This window comes from Protopterus annectens, chromosome 5.part0, assembly GCF_019279795.1.
Source record: "Protopterus annectens isolate FY-2018-M chromosome 5.part0, PAN1.0, whole genome shotgun sequence".
Taxonomy (NCBI): Eukaryota; Metazoa; Chordata; order Ceratodontiformes; family Protopteridae; genus Protopterus; species Protopterus annectens.
In genome coordinates this window covers 477966001-477989000 of record NC_056735.1, presented here as the reverse complement: position 1 = coordinate 477989000, position 23000 = coordinate 477966001, and the positions used below count along the sequence as shown (strand labels likewise).

Below are 23000 nucleotides of genomic sequence, written 5' to 3'. Positions count from 1 at the left end.
GTATGCAGGTTGAATGTAAGATTATCATCCACTATCACCCCTAATAGTTTGCTATGAGAAGTGACTTCAGTGGTTGTATTATCAAGAGAGAGGACTTTAAATGTTGCATTTTCATGAGAGAGGGATTTGGGGAGAAAAAATAGTAGGGTGGTCTTTTTTTGGTCGAGCCTGAGTTGTGAGTTACAAAGCCATGTTTCACTGACTGTTAAAACTTCCTGTGTGTTTTTTGGGAGATGTACCATGTTGTCAGATGTGCAAATGAGAGTGGAATCATCTGTGTATTCTATTAGGGTGGCCTGTTGCGTGGATGTATAGAGGGTGTTGGTGAAAATGTTAAAGAATAGGGACCAAGGATAGAGCCTTGTGGCATACTGATGGTGACTAGAAAGTAAGGAGAGAGCATGGAGTGCCATTTTATTGACTTCTACCTACTGGACAGGTAGCTTTTGAACCACAGAAGGGTGGGTTGGGAGAGGCCTAATGAGGACATTTGAAGTAGAAGTTTGCTGTTACAATCTATGTCAATAGCTTTAGACAAGTCTAGAAATAAGGAAGAGACTAGTTTGCCATTATCTCTAGCTTTATTGTCAGTTTCTATATAGGGTAAAAGGGTAGTGCTAGTACTATGGGAAGGACGGAAGCCATGTTGTGTAGGGTATATGAGTTATTTTTGCAAAGAGATAGCCTAGCAGTTGTTTTTGAATACATTTTTCAATTATTTTGGCTAGGGGAGATAAGATTGATATAGGTCTAAAGTTATTAATGTCTGTTGAATTTCCTCCTTTGTGCAGAGGGATAATGTGTGACTTTTTCCACAGAGAGGGATTGTGGGATTCCTGGACAGACCTATTTATAAGGTTTGAGACAGAGTAGGCGATGCTATTGGCTGCTATTTTTATTTATTTTATTTTACATTTGTTAACAGGGAAAGTCCAACTGGACACATATCCATTTTCAGCGGAGGCCTGGGGAGAAAAGCTCTAATAGCATGTCATAAAGAAATTACACAAGAATATCATACAGAGATATAGGTTCCATAGAAACATAAGTTATGTATAGATTAGCAACATAGATTTAAATATTCACTTGGAAGGCCATCAGCTGAAGAGCATGGTTTAAGTTTGTTTAACAGTAATTTTATATAGGATGTCGGCACAGGTTTGAAGGTAAAAGTGGCTGTTGAGCAGGGGTGGGATTAAATGTTGAGGAATTCTTGGTTAGAGATACTATACTATCTGTAAAATAAGAGTTGAAATGTATTACAGTTTCAAGTGGTAAGTTATAGGGAGAGGGGTTTGGGTTGATTTTTTGGCCGGGATGTAAGATTTCTTTAATGGATGTCCAAAGAGGTGTGTTTAGTATTATTCTGAAAGTTGTTATAGTATAGTTTTTTGTCTTCATTCATTTGCTTTATAGTGCAACTACAAAGCATTCTGAAGTTTTCAAGATATTGAGATGTGTTACATTTTTGCTGTTCTTTCCATGCTTTTTTGCTATCCTGCATTAGCGGTCTACTCTTTTTGGATAGCCAAATTGCATTATTTTAAATTTAAAACGTATTTTATGTCATTCTTCTATGAAAATGAATAGGGTTAATTTTAATTTATATGATTACAATACTATACTGTGTAATAAATGCAATCAGTGTCAATATATGGACACTAGTATGAAGTTTTTACATCCTATTACCAAACGTGAATTTTTGTTTCATACAGGGACTAACTGTTTAAGTACGAATGTGGTATATTTAGCTAGATGCACAACATGCACCGCGTTCTATATTGGAAAAACTAATAGGCAACTAAGAGAACGTGTTAGGGAACATGTTTATCACATTCGTATAGGATCGGAGCATAATGCTCTAGCAAAACACTGTAAGGCTCTAGGAATGTCCCATTCCTTTAAGTTTTGTGTTATTCAGAATATATTTCCAAGTAGTAGAGGGGGTGATATTGATAACTTCACCCAGGAATGTGAGTTAAAAGGGATTATTAGATGTAGGGCAGATAAACCTCCTGGGCTGAATGATAAAATCCAGCATAAACCCATTTTATGTAAGAGAAGAGTTTTCAAGCCCAAAATATGAAATGCATTAACACTGTTGTTACTGTTTTATAAGTTTATAAATTAATGTTATGCACTTGCACTTTGAGGACAAACTAGGATTGTCATTAATTTTATAAAGTTTCATAGATTTGTCTTTTAAAAGTTTTTTTAAGAATATTTTATTAATTATGACGTGTGTGTAAAATAAGCCTATCAGCTGCTATTACCTGCTATTTAAATCAGTATTTGATGAATTTAATTAAAGTCTGAAGAAGCCTTCGGGTGAAAGCGCTTACTACTATATTGCATTAAACTGTTTTTATATTTCACCACTTCGTATAGATTTGCGAGACTACTCGGTGCCTTTCGTTATTGGATGTTACTGCCATTTGGTTCCTGTGCATGCGTTGGAGTATAAAATTGCATTATTTGTTTTTAGTTTCTTCCTTCTAGGAGGTGCAAGGCTATTTAGGATATTTAGAAAAGTGATATTTAATTCATTTACAACATTGTCTAAGATTAGGATTTTTAAAGAAGTTCCAGTTAACAGATGATAGTGTAGTAATGAACATTTCTGAGTTAAACTTGGAAAGGTTGCGTGTTGTTTAACTAGATGTGTAAGATGTCTGGTCATATAAATTGTGAGATCATCACTGAGAGAGTCTGAAATTGTACCTGTGGTGGTGTATTTGCTAGGGTCTGATACTAAGATCCAGTCTAATATGGAATTTGATATCTTGCTATAATTTGTGAGGCTATTAATTAGTTGTGTGAAACCATACAAGTTCATGCTAGATGTAGGGGTGTTAGAGTTTATGTCCAACCAACTGACATTCACATCACCTAGTAGTATTTTTCTTGTGGAAATGTTATTGATATCCTATGTAGAATATCTTCCAGTATAGTTGTATTGTCATCAGGAAGATTGTAAAAGAAACTAATACATATTTATTTATAACTCTTTATTTTGAAGAAAATAGTAAGATGCTCTGCTGAACTGAATTTTGATATTGGTTTGCTATATGGGGAAATGTGGTAGGTGTTTGGAAATATTAAAGCAGTACCACCACCTTTCCTCTTTATATGGTCATTATGGATGATATTATAGCCAGGAGGTATAACTTCAGAGTCATTTATGCTGGGTTAAGCCAAGTTTCAGTTACAGCAAGAATGTCAGGTTTGTGCTGGGTAATCCAGCATGTAGTTCAGCAGTTTCATTTATTGGTTTTATTTATCATGCTTCTAACATTTATTGCAAGAAAAATTAGATCACTTGGGTTGAGGATTGACTGTTGTTGGGTTAGAGAAGTGTGTGGGAGAGAATTATCTTTGCATTCTTTGTGATAGGTTAGGCCAGGATTAGGGTGTATATCTCCTCCTAAAAGGATTTTAGTATATTGGGAAATTATGCATGCTTGTTTTCTAAGAGGATTCTTGCATTTAATTTTGTTTTGGTTTGATTTGAAGTGCAGTTAATTAGTCTATATTTGGAATAAAGGTAAGGGGCAATATTAAATACGTTTGGTGCAATGTGTGGACAGTGTAAAGAGGACATATAGATAAGTGGTTGGGACAGAGTTGGAGGGATGTTGAGAGATATTATTGAGTCATAGTAGGATGAATGATGGCACAGTAGGAGGAGAAGAATAGAGGATAAGCTGAAGAGTAACATGATTAAGTACTGGAATCTGTATTTTATAAATGTCAGCTAGTGGGGAAGTAGCAATGAAGAAGGAAACAAGAAGTTGCAGGAAAGAAGGAGATTCAGAGATGGTGGATTCTGAAAGCTGGTAGAGGATAGGTAAGAAGAGAAGCATTTTTTTATAAAAGAAAAGAGTTGGGTTGTCCTGGTATCTTCTCTTGAATGTAAGGAATGGTGGGGTATGAAAGGGTAAAGCATAGTGATGTACTTAAAAAAGAAGAAATGGGTTTATTTAGGAATAGTAAAAGATGCAATGTGGAAAGACACTATTAGAAAGGGTTGTGATTATGAACTGATTTAGTGCAAAGTAGTATGGGAGGGAGAAAGATAGCTGGGAATGGCGCTAAAAATTAAATGGAGATAGAGAAGTAGAAAACAAGAAATTAAAGGAGATGTAAACCAAGAAGCCACACACAGGAGATAGTATTGCATGAATCAGTATCCACATTGATTATCAATGGTATGGTAATATCAAGGCAGTAGCATTTATATTACATCTACAAACAAGTAAGAAATTACAAAAATACAATGCAGTATCAAGATGGCAAAATGCAACCTAAATAATTATTGTAAAAATCAAGTACTGTGAACCTGTACAAACTGAATGATACAGAATTAATTTGGCAATATACAGTCTAAACAAATGATGTAGAAAATCAAGTATTATGAGGCATATAATAGTCAGTAAAGCCACAAGCTATTGCATTTGGATGGACAATAACATGAATAAGTTTCACAAAGTATATCTCTCCAATTTTTTTCACATTTAGTCAAACAATCTTCACAGCAGTTCATATGGGAATTCTAAATACTAAGTCTTTGCTGAGATCTGAGTATTACAACACACTTGTAAAGGTTATAGCTGACACCTACTCATTTGTTTTAGTTATTGGGCTATTGCACAGATACAGTGCAGAGCAAGCAAATATTAAAGAAGTAGAAGGTATTGTTAGGGAAAGCCAGAACCTGTTACTAATATGTATCAAAGTTTTATATATTGTTGAGTTTCACCCTAGATGCAGGTACACCCCCCCCCCCCCCAGAAATAACAGAGAAGTGTAAAAATAATGAACTGAGGCAATACAATGTTAATGAATACAGAAGAAAGGTACATATAAATGTAATTCAAAATAATTTATTTATCTGTATTTCAGTGCAGGAAATCTTATGTAAGTAAAATGGAAAGGTATCTCAGAACATGTATTCTAGAACATATGTATGATATTTTAAAAACAAAACTACTAGTGCACTTTATAGACACTAAACCAAATCAGATCATGAAGCACCATATAAAGTTTTGGTATTCAAGGCATAATATCTTGGGGGAGAATATTGCATGTACCTTACATTACAGGGAAGTTGTACACCAATGAAACCTTCACAATCACTTGAGAAGTGTGTTTAATGATGGATTCTTTACACTGTGTTCAAGGGAGATGAGCAAATTGAAAGGAGTAGTTGCTGCAAGTACTATGAATGTATCAATTATAGTCCCTATGTGACTGTAGAATGTCATGATAGAACCTTTAGATGCCTGAGAATTTTTTTTGATGCAAAACAAAGATGTGTGTATACATAGTTACATGTACTTAATGCATGGCATTCTAAATAGGTAAAACCACAAGGACTCTTAAAAATAGACTTATGAAAATATATATAGTATTAAGAAATTTAAATTGACCGATGCAGTCTATAGACATTCACCAAACTGCACCCCTTTAAGAGATTTTTGTTTGTTATTATTGATAGAGTCTACAACACTGAATGGGCAGAGGGGTACCAGTGAGCTTTTATTGGAACAAAAAGAGTTAAGGAGGCAAATACAGTTCAATGACATGGTAAAACCTGGGTTGAACAAGGTCTTGTCTTTAAATAGTATTTTAAAAAATAGGGCTTCAGTTCTTAACAGAATAAATTATTTTGGTTGTAATATTAGGTAAATAAGTTTTTATGTTTATAAATATGTTTTACTTTATTTATTTATATGGGACAGGTTTTTATTAATCAATTGTATCTTGAATTTATGTTTCAACTATTAGATTAATTTGGTCGGTTGCTTGAGTGTATATAATGCTGTCTGTACTGTGTTTTACTTATCTCTGATGAAGTCTTGTTATCAAAGATGAAAGCACTAAGATTTATTAAATGTTTTTTTATTTTTATGACATTTTTGTTTAGAATTCTTTGATCCAGTTGGTACTATTATTCCTTTTTTGATCCAGGTGGCTGTGGTCCGCTGGAGTAGTTTGGTGTAAATCTTGGTGTGCTTCTTTAAGAGGTTTTGCAACCATTACAGGGCTACTGTATCTAAAAGATGCCAGAGATATTTTAAACTCCCTAATGATGTTACATTTTTACAGAGAATATTCTCAGTTATCCAACCTACTATCAATGCATTTCTTTCTAAAAGCAATTAAAACTTGTATCCTTGGACTCTATTCTTTCTGATTAATGCCTGACTTTGAAAAATATACTGAGAAAAGTTCATATTTCTTGCATTCAGAGTATCAGAGAAGTTAAGTAGCCACTCATAAAAAATAGACAATAGGTATTCCCTTTAACTGATGCTGATATAACAAATGTGCTTCATTCACAGTCTTGTTCATAGGTTCATAGGTGTGTACTAGGCTAATGACCCTGGAGCCTTTACAAGCCTAGCCCATAGAAGTGGCCTGGCATAATATCACCTGATGTTAGTTCTCAGTGCCTCTATCATGTAGAACCACTGGAGTGACCCCTGGGGTGAACGTTCTATTTCCCATCCACTCATCAAGATTTCTCTTGAAGAGGGCCAGTGAGGTGCTCTACTTGACATGTATGGGAAGTCTATTCCAGAGCATGGGCAGTCTCTGGTTTATGAACATGTCCTTCCAGCATGTTCTGTTGATTGTGGTAATGAGGTTGAAGTCTCTGGAGTGTGTAGTGTGGAGGAATTGGGATTTCTTTAGATGCAGCATTTCTATCAGAGCTGGGTCAGACATGGCTTTGTAAGTCAAGGAGTGATTGCCTCTTAGTAGACGATATAAGACAGAGAATAGCTGGAGTTTTTTGAGTCTGTCCATGTAGGACATGTGTTTAAGGCCTAGGATCCTCTTCATGAGGTACTTTTGTGGCTTTTCCAGCTGTTGCATGTGTCTAGTGAGGTACATGCCAAGCAGGGCATTATACTCGATGACTGGCCTTATGAGGGAAGAGTAGAGAGAGATGATAACCTCTTTCTTCCTGGATGCAAAACCCTTGGTAATGAGATGTGCCACATAGAAGGAGGACTTTCTGACCACAGTGGCAATGTGGTGGTCGAAGGAGAGGTTGCTGTCAACCTGTGTTCCCAGATCTCTTATAATGCATTCACTGTTCAGTGGGCTCCCATCAATGTGGTAATTAGTGGGAACTGAGTTTTTCCCCAAAGGGGATGACAACGCATTTTTTGGCATTAAGCTTAAGGCCATGGTTTCCATACCGGTCATTGGTCTCAGTGAGGCCTTTCTGTAGTATGTCTACATCACTTGGGGAGTTAATAATGGCTCCCAACTTGCAGTCATCTGCAAACTTGGTCAGCCAGAGTCCCTCTGTGTTGGCCTGGACTTCTGAGAAGTAGATGCCAAACAGGAGAGGACCCAGGACCAATCCCTGTGGTCTCCACTCATGACTGGTCGGCAGGCTGACTTGGAGTCCTCTTCTTTCACACTGTGGGTTCTATCTGTGAGGCAGTTTGCAACCCAGCTAGTGATATAGGGTTGATGCCTAGTTTGGTGAGTTTATCAGTAATTCCTGAGTGGGAATGGTATCAATGGCCTTGGCCAGATCAGGGTAGGTTGTGCAGACAGTATCATTTGTAGTTCCTTTAAATGCACTTATCACATTATTGATCCTTCATTTCATGCTTTACCTAACGGAACGATCCTAAGAAGGCCAATTTGTTTATACATCCATCTCATTTCAGAAGGTATTAAATATAGTCTGCTAGAGTCTTCTATGCATTTCCTGTAGAAAGTATCTTCCACTTAGGTCTCCCCAGTAAATAATTAACAATGGGCATCAGGTCCTTTAAGAGGGCAGTCCATTAGCATAGAACTCTTTAGCAATGAACATCTCTTCCCTTTAAAGTCTCTGATTGACTGTCTTGGTCATCAGCTACTGTCAGTGTTGTACATGTCAGGTGACAGGTAAACACTTGCCCAAAAAATAAGGGCAGGAAAATCCTTGTAGCTGGCATCAATATATGACAGCTCATAGTTAAGTTTTTTAAAGTTGGATTTTGTCTGACAAAGTTTGTGTTTGTGTGTGTGTGTGTGTGTGTGTGTGTGTGTGTGTGTGTGTGTGTGTGTGTGTGTGTGTGTGTGTGTGTGTTTGTGTGTTTGTGTGTGTGTGTGTGTGTGTGTGTGTGTCTGTGTGTCTGTGTGTCTGTGTGTAATTATCATTTTGTCTAAATAACTACACTTCTGTGCCAAGTAATTATTTGTTTTTGTTGTGTGACAGATCTTCTTTTGTAATAATACTTAGCAGCTTTGAGATAGATAGATTTACTCAATCTTATGCTGTTTTCGAGAGTCAGTGGTTTACAACAACATTTCTTAAATGGTGAGTCCAACCTATCCAGCGAGACCTGTGCTTGTTTCAGGTGAGGCCTAAACAAGCATGACAGTTTTATGTATTTAAAATATTAACTATTACTCTTTCTGTGTTGGACACAGTTAAGTGTACTAGTATAATGGTTAGTGAATATGTGCATCTAATTACAAATCAGTCATGAAATAATAAATCAAATTATGATTATTTCAAGTGTGTGTGTGTGTGTGTGTGTGTGTGTGTGTGTGTGTGTGTGTGTGACTGCATATGTAGTCTTCTGCACATTGCAGCTTACATTTTGTGAGATGGGGAGGCCAAAAGCACTTTTTGTTATTTCGATTGACAGACTTCTCTTCACTTTGAGGTAGCCTCAGTATGACAATTTCTGAGAAATGTTGGTTTGAAAGTATATTATAATATTTCAGAAAACTTTGATCAGTTGTTTCATTCCCTTTTTTAACTGATCTGGAGTGCACTGAATTGACTTCTGTGAAATATAATAAAAAGCTTGATTTTTTAATACTGTACATCCTTGCTATAAAGACACTGGACCTTATTAATTATTATGAAAGATGTAACCATTGCTGCTGTTAGAGGTTTAAATATTGATGTCGATAAGTGAAAATGACATTCTTCACCAAGCTTCATCTATGACTGTCGATACTTCTTTAAATTCTGGTGAAGGCAAAATCCTTACGGCATTATATATCTAAGTTGTTCCCAGATCTGTGTAAGTGTGGCTTCCCGCAGCTTAAAATGTTTTCATATCTGCAGTAACTGGCATTGCAGTTAGAAAGCAAACTCGGCTGAAGGATCAGACTTCTCCTGACAGTGTAGTTTCTAAATTAGGAATAGTACTCTTTTAGCTGGGATTTCTTTCAGATGAGAAGCTAGTAGCCCTTTTGGATATGGAGTATAAAGTCAAAACTGAAGAAATGCTTATTTTCTTTAGGTGGAAACTGATTTGTCTAACCCTGCAGACATGATAAGATGTTTTCCCATTATTATAATTTTTTTTTCAGCACTAGTTGTTTTTAAATTTTTTTGTGTAAAATCATTGTTCTTCCAGAAAGGGTATTCACCTTTCGTTTAATGTAGTCATGTAATTTCTGCCCTTAACTCACTCTTCTCACTAGCTCTCTTTAATCTTCCTTGACTACTCTTTCTACTGTCTTCTAAAATCTATTAAGCAAATTGCCTCAGAGAAACATTCTATTGCAATTGTCTTGCCATCATGCAACTACATCATGATAAAACTGGGTTTTTGTAATCACTTACCCCAAAAACTATACTCATCTTAATGACATATTTCTTTTTATACATCTTGAAATAGTTATGCTATACTTCTGATTATTGACATTGTATAGCTACTTACTGCCTTGTAATAATCCTGTAACATTGCTGTTTAATGCTAATTTATAATGCAAATTGTATAATATGTTGGAGTTTTTCTCCCCGGGCCTCCGCTGAAAAAAGGCTCTTCAGCTCAGTGGGACAATCTTGGTCAACAAATGTAAAATAAAATAAATAAGTAATAATTTGGAGTCATATACAGCAGAAAATCAAATATAAATCTATAGCTTCAAATATATATTTATCATTATCCAGTATCTCTGAATTCCAAAAGTATGTTAAACAGTCTGAATCATTATTAGTTTTAAGCAGGTGTAGTTTTAAAAGAAATGTTAACATCCTTATTATTATACTTATATGTAACATCTGCATAGTGTTTTGAAAGTAGAAATATATATATATATATATATATATATATATATATATATATATATATATATATATATATATTAATTACTCTAACATTTTGTATTTTTTTCATGCTAGCTGTAATTTGCTGTCGGGCCAGAAATAGAATTGAAGAAAGAATAGAAGTCTTATTAACTGGTGCAGTTCCAGGACCAACAGCTACACCTTTAACGAGAGTCCAAAGAGCCAGCTCTGCTAATCATTGCTTGATCAGTAGTGTTCAAGATGAAGTACATGTTACTGAAGGTAAGAAAGGAGCTTACAAAGTGCTTAAAGCAATTCTTAATACACAGTAAATTCCTTATGGACAGGTCTGGTAAGTGGGAGGATGAAAACAAAGCAACATGATAGCTTGCAGAAATTCCTAGACAGGCTGAAGCATGGACATAGAAGCAGGGCAAACAGGCAGGGTGCTTTCCCATTTCAGCCCATCTTTGTGTAACAGGTTAACATGTAATACTTCTTATGGAGATGTCAGCATTCTACTGCATGCATTCCAGGATACTACAGACAGATTCAAAGCATTTACTACAAGATTATTGGCTAAAGTTCCAGTATAAACATGTCCAAAGGGGAAAAGTTTCATCTAGTGAGTACTGAAATTAACCTGTGTATAAAAAAGATTTACATAGTTTATAGATCATGACTCTTTGGTAAATTTTAAACTTAAGAAAACAACTACCTCTGATCTGATAACTGTGAATAAATAACTTAAAGAAAAAGTTACAAGAAGTAACTTGAAGAAAAAGTTACATAAAACAGAAGCTGTAAATCTCTGTCCGCGTTTCTTTTTTGACCTGTCATATTATATACCTCATAAACATGTTTGATTTTCTGAGATGTCTGTGATTTTTGCTCAAGATTTGAGTGTTAATTATTTTAAATGTAAGTTTCCATTGTAAAAGTATATATATATGTTTTATATATTTATATATATTGTATTTTGTTCCTCCTGTACCTTCTGAGGCTGGTGATCTTTCCAGAAAAGATGGCGGATTCTAGTGGACAGTTCATAATAATCATTACAGCTACTGGCTCATTCTTTCGGCTTTATTAGACAGTAGTGCCACAATTTAAAAAGTGTCATTGCACTGAGACCTTTCATGTTTTTTGTGTATGAGGAAACAAATAAATACGGCAATGCTGATGTATGCCATATGACAACACCAGGAAGCCAACAATTTTGGATACACTGTATACATATTACACATTAGGATATGTGCACATGTTCATCATTCACACTGCCTCAGTAGCATTTTGGGTTCTTTGGGTTCTTTGCCAAGTTAATCAAGTACTGGCCAGTTTTCAAAAGCTGAGATTCTCTTCCCTGTGTTCCTGTGACAGCTGATTGGCTGAGCATACCCTGACAGGGAAGCCTTTAGCTGTCACAGCAAGTGAGTGTTCACTCTTTTTCTGCCTTCCAAAGAGGACAATCCTTTGACACTTCACAAGATCCAGTGGTGATTTTTGCAGTTTACTGCTCAGATAAGCCCCATTTGTAGACCCCCCTTCCTCTCATTTTATTATTATTTTTATTAGTCGATTTCTATTTTTATGTTTATTTAAAAATATACATATACATTTATTTTAATGTTTTATATTTGTCATTGTTTATAGTAATCCCTTTGGGAATTTCTGCTTGAATGTTTATTTGGCTTCTGTCTTTGACAAATGCTTGTTTTATTGTTTCTGAAGAAACCTTCAGTATTTCTGTCAGAAGTGCAGTCTGTATGCATGCTGTTAGACACTAGGAGCTGTCTTGTGCAGGCAGAACCACAAATTAACTGCACTTGCCTTTACCATTGTTACCTTTCTTTATTTCAGTTTTTGATTTTTTCAACATTTCTACATTATTTACTCTATGTATGACCGTCTCTCTAGGCATAGCCTCAGTAAGAGTGTTCCTCAAAATTCTAGGTCTTGTTACATCAATGATCCTTATGATGCCACTATCCAGATTACACATGAGAAAACTTCATTGGTACTTGAAGATTTGTTGAACCCAATACATTCATCCCTTGGATTTTTAGGTACTGGTACTGGGATTTGTGAAAGAAGAACTGCAATGGTGGAGGGATTAACTGTCTGAATCATGGATTCCCTTTATGTCTTCAGACTATTATTATTTGTTATTTATTTATTGACATTTCTTGAGTGGGAAAGTCCACTGGGCCAATGACCCATTTTCAGATGAGGCCCAGGGAGAAAAGCTCCATGCAATCACAGAAATTTTTACATAACATCAGCTTAACTTTGAAAGTCAAGAAAGTGTTTACACAATACTAATTGAAGTAGATATACAAGACAAATACATATCATAGAGGTATACAATACAAGAAAATAAACACAGTGTGTTAGATTTGTAGTAATTCTGTTTGTATATTCTCATAAGTAAGAGTACTGTTTAATCAATTCTGTTTATTCAGCCACAGAAATAAAGAAAGCAAGAAAGATTGGATATGAAGACAGATAGTGTAAATTGCAACTATATTAAGTTAGTAAAATATTTGTAGTGTATAGTGGCCAAAACATTTAAGGTGGTTTAATTATATGACTACAAGAACAGACAAGGTTATTGAGATAGCATTCTTTTAGTGAAAATTTAAATGTTTTTAAAGAGTCTAGTTGAGTAAGAGGGAGTGCATTCCAAAGTTTGACAATGGCATGGAAATAGAGACATTGCCCAGCTCTTTTGTTGGGTTTAGTTATGGTTAAGAGTTGTTTGTTAGAGGACCTAAGATGCCGAGTAGGGGTGTGTGTTTGTATTATAGTTTGAAGGGATAGGTAGAAGTTTGGATTATTTAGTAGTTTGTGGGTGAGAATAAGTTGGGAGTAATGTAGGTAATGAGAAAACTAAAACCAGTTTATAGATTTAATGGCCAGGCAATGATATGTGCGAGTTGGCATGCTGGAGACAAACTTGGCTATTTTATAGTAGCACAACTGCAGTTTATTTAGGAGAGATGTGTGTAGGTTAGTGAAATGGGGCAACCATAGAAGAGGGAGGGTAGAAGTAGACTATTAGCTAGTTTCAACTTGGTAGACTTGTCCAGATAGAGTTTATGCCTATAGAGTTTGTCATGTTTAAAATGGGTCTTTTTTATTGAGTTGCGTATATGATTCATTCATGATTCATATTGACTACATTCCAATCTGTTCAGATGGGCTTTACAGATTTTGCATAGGGAGTAGTATCCATATGAGTTCAAGTGCAAGACTTGTGGGATCCTCAAGACATGCCAAAAGCACATACATGTAAAAGAGATGTTGGCAGTAAGGCACACCTTAAAGGTTCTTCACGACTTGTGTTCTGGGCCCACTTTTAGTGGTCACAGACAGTACTACTGTGATGTAATACATAAACAGGAAAGGTGGTACAAGGTAATGCCATCTTTTTTGGTTGGCAATGATGGCTTTGGAACTGTCTGTTTAGTGTTCTTATACTCTTAAGGACTCATATGTTCTGTCAGAGCAAAACACAGTGGCAGAAGGACTAAGCTCCATGTAAAGGTCTTCCATTTCTTAATCCAAATGTGGGGAACACCTCAAGGAGATATGGTCCCATCCTTTCAAAACAGACAACTGAAAAAAATCTGTTAAAGATATCCTTGCAGTCATGCTTGGAAGATAAATGCTCCAATATTCCTATGGTCAGAAATGTTCTTGTTTGCATTTCCATCATTTTTAGTTAATCCCAAGGTGCTTTTAAAGATTCAGATAGAATTATTAAAAATTGTTGTGGTAACTTTAAAACATTTCATGTTTACAAGTGGAAGAGATTTTCTAGGTGGTGCCTAGCCAGTAACATAGGTCCCAGGAGGGTTTCAACCCCTCTGGTTCTGGAATATTTGTGTGAGCTACTTAGAGATGGTTTGTCGTATTCTTTTATCAAAATGCTTGACTGCCCATGGATCCCTCTGTTTTATCTCTTTTTGTGGTTAGTTTATGAAAGGAGTGCTATCCATGAGACCCCCTCAGAAGCAAATTTCTCCTCCGGATCTCAGCTTTCTTCTTGAAAGAATGACTTTACTTCATTTTCTACCTGTATGTCAGGCTGCTTTATTGTTCAAAACTGTTTTACTCATTGGTCTGGCATCTGTAAGGCAAGCTTCTGAGCTCCAAGCTCTCATGCTGGGCCAACCCTATCTCATTTTTCACAAGGACAGGGTTGTGCTACACACTAATCCATCATTCATGCCTAAGTTGTTTCTGAATTTTCACTGAATCAATCCATCAGTCTCTCAGTGTTCCTGGTCCAAAAAACAGGGTAGAAACATTTTTACATACTTCAGATGCACACAGGCAGCCCAGGTACTACCTTGACAGAACAAATATCTTTATGGAGGCTAAGAAAAGTCATCTTGTCTGTAAGCAAACTATAACATGATGGCTGTCTTCTGCTGTTGTTTTCTGTTACTCCCACCATGGTAAATCTCTTCCATGCATGTAGGGGTACAGCATATAGATCCTAACATGCCTTTGTCATGTTGTGCTCTGCTCTCATAAAAGCAGTCATTGAGAACAATGCCCCTTTTGATATGTACTTGGCTATGCATTTGCAACAACTGGAAAGTCCTCAGAGATTCCCCTCCAAAAGAATAAATGGTGTGGAAAAAAACTTGTCCTTATATTCAGTCTCCTATAGGCTGCCGAGAGGTAACCTATGCTGGCCTACAAAGCATCTTACAAGGTAGCCATCATGGACCCGTTGAACATCTATAAAAAATGGTTTTAGGAAAGTAAAGTTGCATAAGTCCTACTTACCTGTAACAGCAGATGTTCAAATCCCTCACTGCCTCTGTGGCATTTTGGGTTATCTGCCAAGGTAAAGCAGTACTGCCTAGCTTTTGAAAGCTCAGACTCCCCTCCATCCCTCTTCTAGTGATAGCTGTTTGGCTGAGTATATCCTGAGAGGGAAGCTTCAGCTGTCACAGGGAGTGCATCTTCATGCTTTTTTGCTTCCACAAAGAAGGAGAGGAAAAGACATGAAGCCAGAATCATCTAGCAAGAGTAAATTCACAGCCAGTCACAATTCCATATAAAAACTAAATACAACAACAACCAAATACAAGAGGTTGCAACCAACTTGGGTTGGGAGGGTGGCCTAATGGTTAAGGTGTTTGCCTTAGAAACACAAGGTGCAGGGTTTGAGTCTCACAAGAGATAATTGGCTAGGCTTACAATGGCTCACAAGAGCAGTTAGCCTAGTACTAACCTATGAACTAGTACTAACCTATGAACTAACTTCAACTATGCACATTCTGGGTTTGGCAGGTAGGTGCTGCCACTGAGGCATTGAGGAATTCGAACATCTAATGTTAAAGGTAAGTAGGACTTACACAACTGTACTATGTTCATCATTCCTACTGCCTCAGTGGCATGTTGGGTAGACTCCCAAAACTTGCCCTACCTAGGAGGTGGAAGGATAAGGGTCCAGCAGCCCCTGGAGAATGGTACCAACAAAGCTTGCTCTGGACTTTGAAAAGGAACCCATTTTGTAGTGCTTTGTGAAGGTATGAAGAGGGGGCCAGGTTGCTATCTCTACAATGCTGCAAGAGTCCATCCATTTCCAATACACCATCAAAGAGGATAAGGACCCAGTCAAGTAAACCTTTACCTTGCCTGGAGGAGGTTTACCACAGTGATATTAACAGAAAACATGCATTCCCAAATCCCTGACTACAGAGTCTACTCTTAGGGGTGTTTTGTCAGTCTAGTAGCTTGTGGGGTGGCAGTCTTTCTGAAAGCTAATATGATGTACTTTTTGGCATTAAGTTGTAGATCTTGACTGTAACATCAGTTATTAGTCTGTATTAGGCCTTGGAGGATATTTGTGTCTTGCAGGATTCAATAACTACACTCCATTTGCAATCATTTGCAAACTTTGATAGTCCTTAGCACTGCCCTTAGAGAAATAGATGCCTAACAAGGGCAGCTCTAGCACTGAGTCCTGGGTATCTCACTAGTAATCAGCCTTTTTGTGCAGGTAGGCTCCCCCTATTCTAACTTCTTTGGGGTTCTTACAAGCCAGCTGGCTGTCTAGCTGGTGCTGTATGGATTTTTACTTAATTTAGTGAACTTTTCTGCAGTGCCAGAGTTTGGTATTGTATCACATGCCTTGGCCAGGTCAAGGTAGGCAGTATGCACCATTTTGCCCTCATTCATTGCCTTGATGAACTTCTCAAAGAAGTCCACCAGGTTGAGTACACAAGATCAGCCCTTGACATGCAAAATGATTCGAGTCCAATGCTTGTAGGTTACCTATATAATGTAATTTAAGATATTCATGATTATTCACTCCATAGCTTTGCATATCATGCTATTCAGATATATGGGTCAGTAATTCTCTAGGTCCATCTGTGGCTTGCCCTTGTGCAGTGGGATAACCATTGTAGTCCTCCCTTTATATGGCATAAAGCCTGTTTGGAGGCTGTGGTTAAATAGTGATTCTTGTGGGCCTAATAGTTCATGTTTCATGCTACTAAGGAGCATTCTGGGATATTATCAGGACCCATTGATGTAGTGTTCTTGGCTTTGGAGAACACTTTCAGTACCTGCTCTGTAGTGATAGTTGGGGTATTTATGTATGTATTTTCTGAAGGACATCTGAGGGGAAGAGAGGGTTTAAATTGCATTTAAACTTGTTGACAAAAAAGTTTGCTATATTGTGTGGCTCTGTAGAGGTGGCACCATTTGTGGTTAACTTGGTACATTGCAGTGTATTGCCTTTCAGGTTATAGACATAGCTGAAGAAAAGATCTGATATTTTCTTTTCATTCTTCCGCAACCCATGAGTTTAAATCCTATCCTTGGATCCAAATCTGCTGCATTTTCCAGACTTCGGATCCAACTCTTGAGCTCCTCCCACTACCCATAATTTCTTATTCCATCCCTGTTACCTCAGATCTCATTTGCTGCCATTGAGCCTAATGCAGGTTCCACTCTCGAGCTACTATTAGTGTTTAATCATAAGTTAATCTTTAAAAAACTTATTTTTTGTTTAATATACCTTTCTCTTTCCTCCCTCTTAGTTTATCAATGGCTTTAGAACTACTACTGTTATTACATATTGTGCTTCTTTTGTCTTTCCTTGGCTAGCATTCTACTTACAGATTCACAGATAAGTACTAGGCTAACTGCCCTTACGAGCCATTTTAAGCCTAGCCAATTATCCCTTGTGAGACTCAAACCCTGCACCTTGTGTTTGTAAGGCAAACACCTTAACCATTTGGCCACCCTCCTGCAACCTTATTAAAAGGACAGGAAAAGAAGTTCCAGGCTTTGTGTGGAGAATCTAACATTGCAAAAGTTACCTCCCATTTTGGGCATCACTTTTTAGGTCAAAGCCAGTCATGCCCATAGCATTATCTTTCTATTTCCAGTCCTTACAGTCCTGTTTTTGTTCCCTGTGAAAAGAAGTCCTCTTATTCTTGGTTCTGCACTAGGGTGTCTTCAGTGCCATATTTCTTTTTTTTAAGTTAACACAGAATTATGTAAACAGTGGCTGCTCTGATTTATTTGTCATGTATCTCTCTCTCTCATACACACACACACACACACACACACACACGCACACACACACACACACACACACCACACCACATGCAATTTTTTTTAATGAATTAAATTGCCTAAGCTAACACTTAACCTTGCAGATTAAGGTAGCTCAGCAGGGGAAGCAAAACTGTATTAACTTTAATAAAAAATATTCATTATTTCATTCCTTAAACACTGAATGAAAGAACAAATGGAATGTACTTGTTTGTGGCATTTATTGGCATTTGAAGCACAGAACTTCTCTAGCTGCACTCAGCGATCCAAAGCAGTCAGCAAACAGGTAGAGATCATAAGCAGTATTTCAGTCAACTTTTTTGCATCACTAATTCTGGGCAAAATTGAATGGACTAACAAAAGTCAAAAATCGTACTTTATGTAATTCACTTAAAAGTTTAACAAACAGCAGGTTTTGCACCAGTATGCATTTTTTGAATGATAAACTCTATGATGATGATGATGCTGTTTCTTGGAGTAAATTTCTGGAGAAATTGTTGCCTTAGGATGGTAATGCTTTCTGAGATAACTAAGTGGGGGATAAGATTCAGCAAGTTTAACCTCCCTGAGAAACTGCTGAATATATTAACTGAAGCAAATACGACTGATTAACTGGCAGAAAAAAAGTGCTATTAAGGAAATAAAGGATGAGGTTAATCTTTTTTTTTCTGGAAAAGACAGAGGAAGTATAATGAAACTATGTTAATGAAAGTGCATGATGAGAAAGGGCATATTATTAGTGAGCAAAAGGGCATAATGGGAAATATATATTTTTGATGCTCTGTGTATACAAGCACATTAAAGGTGAAAATTATGAGGTTAAAAACATCACTGACTTTACAAAAGATAAGTTAAGTGTGGTTGTTGCCACTAATGAAATTCATAATAGTATAAGGATAGGAGAGAGTAGAATCAGTGCTGTGTGAGGAGAGTATTGGTTATGCATTTTAAAGGTGAATGAATAATGGTGAATTGGATTGTTCTACTAAGGTTATAAAAATGTGCTCCTAGTTAATGTAGAAAATAGGAAATGAAAAAGTGATTATTTTTCAGGTAAGGTTTAATAATGTTGTAAAACATGTTAAGTGGTGGTATATGTGGGACAAAGGGAAGTGGAAGTAGGAAAATGTTGGAAATGGTCAAGGAAGTTGTAGATGAAATTATGCAGAATAATAAGGAAGGCTAACATGTTTCATACAATATTCAAAGGATTACAATATTATAGATGACAGACACTTATAGGACTTACGGTATTCCTGAAAAACTTAGGGTAGTGTATGAAAAGGCAATGACTAGAATATTGATAAATTGTTAGTTTATCAGGGAAAATGATGTTAAGAGAGGATTTTGTTAGGGTTGCTTAATGAGTACAGTATTGTTTACTTGTGATAAATGTCAAAGAAAGATAAGAAAGAAATAGTTATGATGCTGTTCAGACACCAATTAATGATGATTTACACGCATACTATCCTAATAATTAAGAGTAAGGTGTTGCATTGTGTTGTTATGAAGCATCTGTATAATATTTTGGAAAAGGCAGTTTTGAATTAAAGAGAAAAGGAAAGTAAAGGCTTGAGAAAACTAAGAAGACAAGGGATATAGATTTCAAAAGAATGGAGGTTGATATACTAAGTATTAATTTTGGAGACAGACATAATACTGAGGTAGTATAAATGTTAGTTCAAGAGGCAAGGGAGAAAGTCTATGTATGATTTATCTTTTCATAAAAAGTATTCTTAGTTCACTTGGTGACATTTGGAAAACTGAGCTATTTAGGTGGTGTGCTCATGTTGCCTAATGAGTTAAAATGGCATTATTAGGACCGACTTTTTAAGTTATTTGGGGGTGTAAACTGAATCAGGTAAAAATAGTAGTAGTGTGTATTATTAAAGAGAGATAGGTGGTTTATGATTAATAAATCATATTTTATATTAAGTGAATTTATTTGGTAGTTTTAGAAAATGTTTATAACAAAGAAACGAGTATTGTAGCAAGAATTTTCTGTATAAAATATAGGGGTATTTTGGAGGAGTTACAATCTAAGAAGAAATAACAGAGATTGCAAGAATGGATGAAAAGGGGATGAATATATGAGTAAAATGAATGAATGAAATAAGCATATGACAGAAGTATTGTAAAACAGAAAATGTTGATATAAGAATATAATGGAAAATAGTACAGAGCTGACCTGTGGGAAGGATTAAGTAAAGAAATTAAGGAGGCTAATGTAGCCAGAAAACAAAGTCTTTCATTGGAGGCTGTTAATAAACTTGCAGTTAAAGCAGTTATTGAATATAAGTAATTGTCAAAAACATTATTATATGAATGCAGCTATGTTTTTTTGTTAGTACATGGAGGGAAAAATCAGATGGTTACTTATTTGGAAGTATGATAAGCTTTAGAAAATTACATTGAAAATGATTTTGTATAGATTTTATGCAAGGAGAAGGAAAGACAAATGGTACAGAGTGCATAAGGGGTTGATGTTAAGTTGTCAATCTCTCCTTCATTCTTGCTGGATGGGTTCGGAGCCGATCCTTGGCTCCGACTCGGCACTTACTAAGCTCGAGAGCTAATTTTACCAGCTCGAGGCAACCCTATATCCCATGATGCAAGGCGGAGACTACCCAGATCTCGTTTGCTGCTTCGCTTACGAGGTGCCTCTTTTACCAGCTCTAGGTAAGTTTTCTTCATATTAAGACTTTTAGTCTCATCCCTTTTAAATTTAATATCCTTAGTTGTTTTGTGAACCTTAACGTTTATTTTAAACCTATTCCCGTTAGTGTTCCCTTTTTTTTCGGGTTATTTATCCCCTTTCCGAGATTAGGCCTTAGGCCTTCCCCTTTCCTAATTTTTCCTGTCAGGGATTTTGTGTGTGTTTGAGTGTGCTGTATCCCTCTTTAGTTTAGATTATTGGATTGGGTGTTATTTGTGTGTGTGTCTGTGTTTTCTTGTCACTTGTATTTCCTCGACACAGCTATGTCGAAGGACACAAAGGTCTCTGGCTTCAAGAAGTGTGACTCGTGCTGTCAGAAGATGTCTCTGACAGACGGTCACACTTTTTGTGTTTACTGCCTGGGACCTCTGCACCTGCAGGACTCTTGTGCTATTTGTCATGCCTTCAGCCCAAGAGTCCTGCAGGAGTGCAGAAATAAATTAATATTGAGGGGCTTATTAAAGCCTGAGAGCTCCCCGACTAAGTTGGCTCCGGGGAAGCCCTCGAAACCTGTCAAGCCTTCGGCTTCAAGTCCCAAGCCATCGGCTACTGGTTTTGCTTCTTCAGTGTCGAGATCGGCTCCAGCCGGAGCTGATCCTTCCCTTTAAGAAGTCACAGTATTGGCTCCATCTGGTGCCGATACTGCCAGATCTGGACACTCAGTGTCGGCTCCGGCTGGAGCTGACGTATCTTTGGCTCCTTCGGCTCCACCTATCTCTAAAAAGAGATCATGATCCCCCTCATTGGAATCGATACGTTTGGCTCCGAGATCACCCCTGCTCTCGGAGCGGAGCCATCGGAGCCGTTCTTCTCGGTCGTCCAGGCTGTCTGATCACGACCTCAAGAGAGTGGTGAGTAGACTATTAAAGTCTCAGGCATTGGCCCAAATGCTCCATAGCCCATCTCAACAGACGGTAGCTATCTCACATCCACCTCACATTCCTCCTTCGACTCTCTTACAAAGCCCGAAGCCGGAGCTCCTCGGAGCCATGACTGTTGTAGCTTCGGAGCCGATACCACCCCCCCTTTCGGCTCCGTCGTCCTCCGCTCCGATTTCTTCCTTGAGGCCTTCATTGGAGGGATCCGGGCGTCTGGTCTCTCTCATCGGCTCCGAGGGGGCAAGTGGCATTGGACCCTTGTCTGACCCCGTTCTCCCTCTCGGGGCTTCGGCGTTGGTGAGCTCAGCCCTGACATCTGCCTCGGAGCCTTCCCTCTCGGTGAGGCCTGGAGTTCCTATCTCTTCGGAGCGGGAACCTTCTGGTCTCTCTGATGGGGGAGCCTTTGAGGTGATGAGGAGTGTACTAGCCCCTGGGCGTAGTCAACGGTCAGTTCCATCAGCTCCTCCCACTACAGTGCCTGCTGACGTCTCTTCCCACTCTCTTGCTCCTGGACCCAGAGATCCAACGCCTCAGGTTTCCCCATTGGGAATATCTTCCTCTTCCGAGGCTTCTCCTGATCCGTCAGGTGAACCTCTGCATAAGAGGACATGTAAGAGGAAACATCTAGACTCCCCTGAGTCTATTACATCTGATACTGACTTGGATGAGTCGGAGGGATCCCCAAGGTCCTCCTCTGAGGATGTCTCTTTCTCAGACATCCTTGAACTCCTTAAGCAGAGGGGGAACTGGCCCTCCCTTAATCCTTCCGAGGATGAGTCAGTATACCTGGAGGCATTCGGATCTCGACCCTCCACCTCCTGGGTGTCTCCGCCTTTCGACCCTTTTATGGACGTGGTGGCTCGGAAGGCGTGGATGGCCCCGGATTTGGTGGAACCTATTCCTAGGAGGCCTTCTAAATTCATTACGGCCCCACCTGATAGGCAATATTTGACAAAAGGTGTCCCGGTTGATGCCATGGTGGTGGCTGCAGCCACCAAGAAGGAACTAGCTGATCCTTCAGTACCTGTCCATCCTCCTAACAAGGATTCTAGGACTATGGACAGGTACAGCAAGCAGATTTTTTCTTCAGCGACCTTTGCCATGCGATCGCTGAACTACTTGTGTCACTTCACCCGCCTTCAAAGAGATGTTCTTAAAAAGTTGGGAGAAGTTTTACAGGATCCATCAGCTGCTGGGTCTCAGGATAAGATTAGCTCACAGCTAGGAATCCTATACTCCATTGTTAACTCCTCCATGCGGCTCATTTCTTATGCAGCCGATGGAGCGAGTAGGGCCGCAGGCACAGGAGTGGCTTTAAGGCGTCAGTCCTGGATGCGGCTTTGTAATTTTGCATACCCCTTCAAGGCGTCCTTCACAAACTCCCCTTTTGATGGTTCGACCTTGTTTGGACCTCAAGTGAAAGACACCTTGACTAGATGCGAACAAGATGGCAAGACTCTTTCTGCTGTAGGAGTCCGTTTCTCCACCCCTTCAAGACCTTACCCAAAAGGTCAGAAGGGAGGGAAAATGTGGTTCCGCAAATCTCAAGGAGTCACGCCTGATGCACGAGGTCAGTTTATCCCCAGAGGCAGAGGGGGTAACAACAACAGACGCTGCCCTAGGGGTAGAGGGGGTCCGCAGAATCAGGGTAGCAGAGAGCCTCTTTCTGACAAACCCTTCCAGCATCCATGAGATGTTGCCCGATTGTCCACCTTCGGAGGCAGTCAGGGGAAGATTATCGCTGTACCCAATAGCCTGGCTTTCCCTTTCTCAAGAC

At 38.1% G+C, this 23000-nt stretch overlaps 1 protein-coding gene across 1 annotated transcript in view; it reads left to right on the top strand.

Moving 5' to 3' along the window:
- The window catches only part of CFAP47 (cilia and flagella associated protein 47), a 7413452-nt gene that overhangs the window by 6757625 nt on the left and 632827 nt on the right, over nucleotides 1–23000 (top strand). Inside the window, exon 59 of the mRNA XM_044071840.1 lies at nucleotides 10157–10324. Within this exon, the coding sequence (XP_043927775.1) occupies nucleotides 10157–10324 (168 nt within the window). The remainder of the gene's footprint in view (nucleotides 1–10156; nucleotides 10325–23000) is intronic.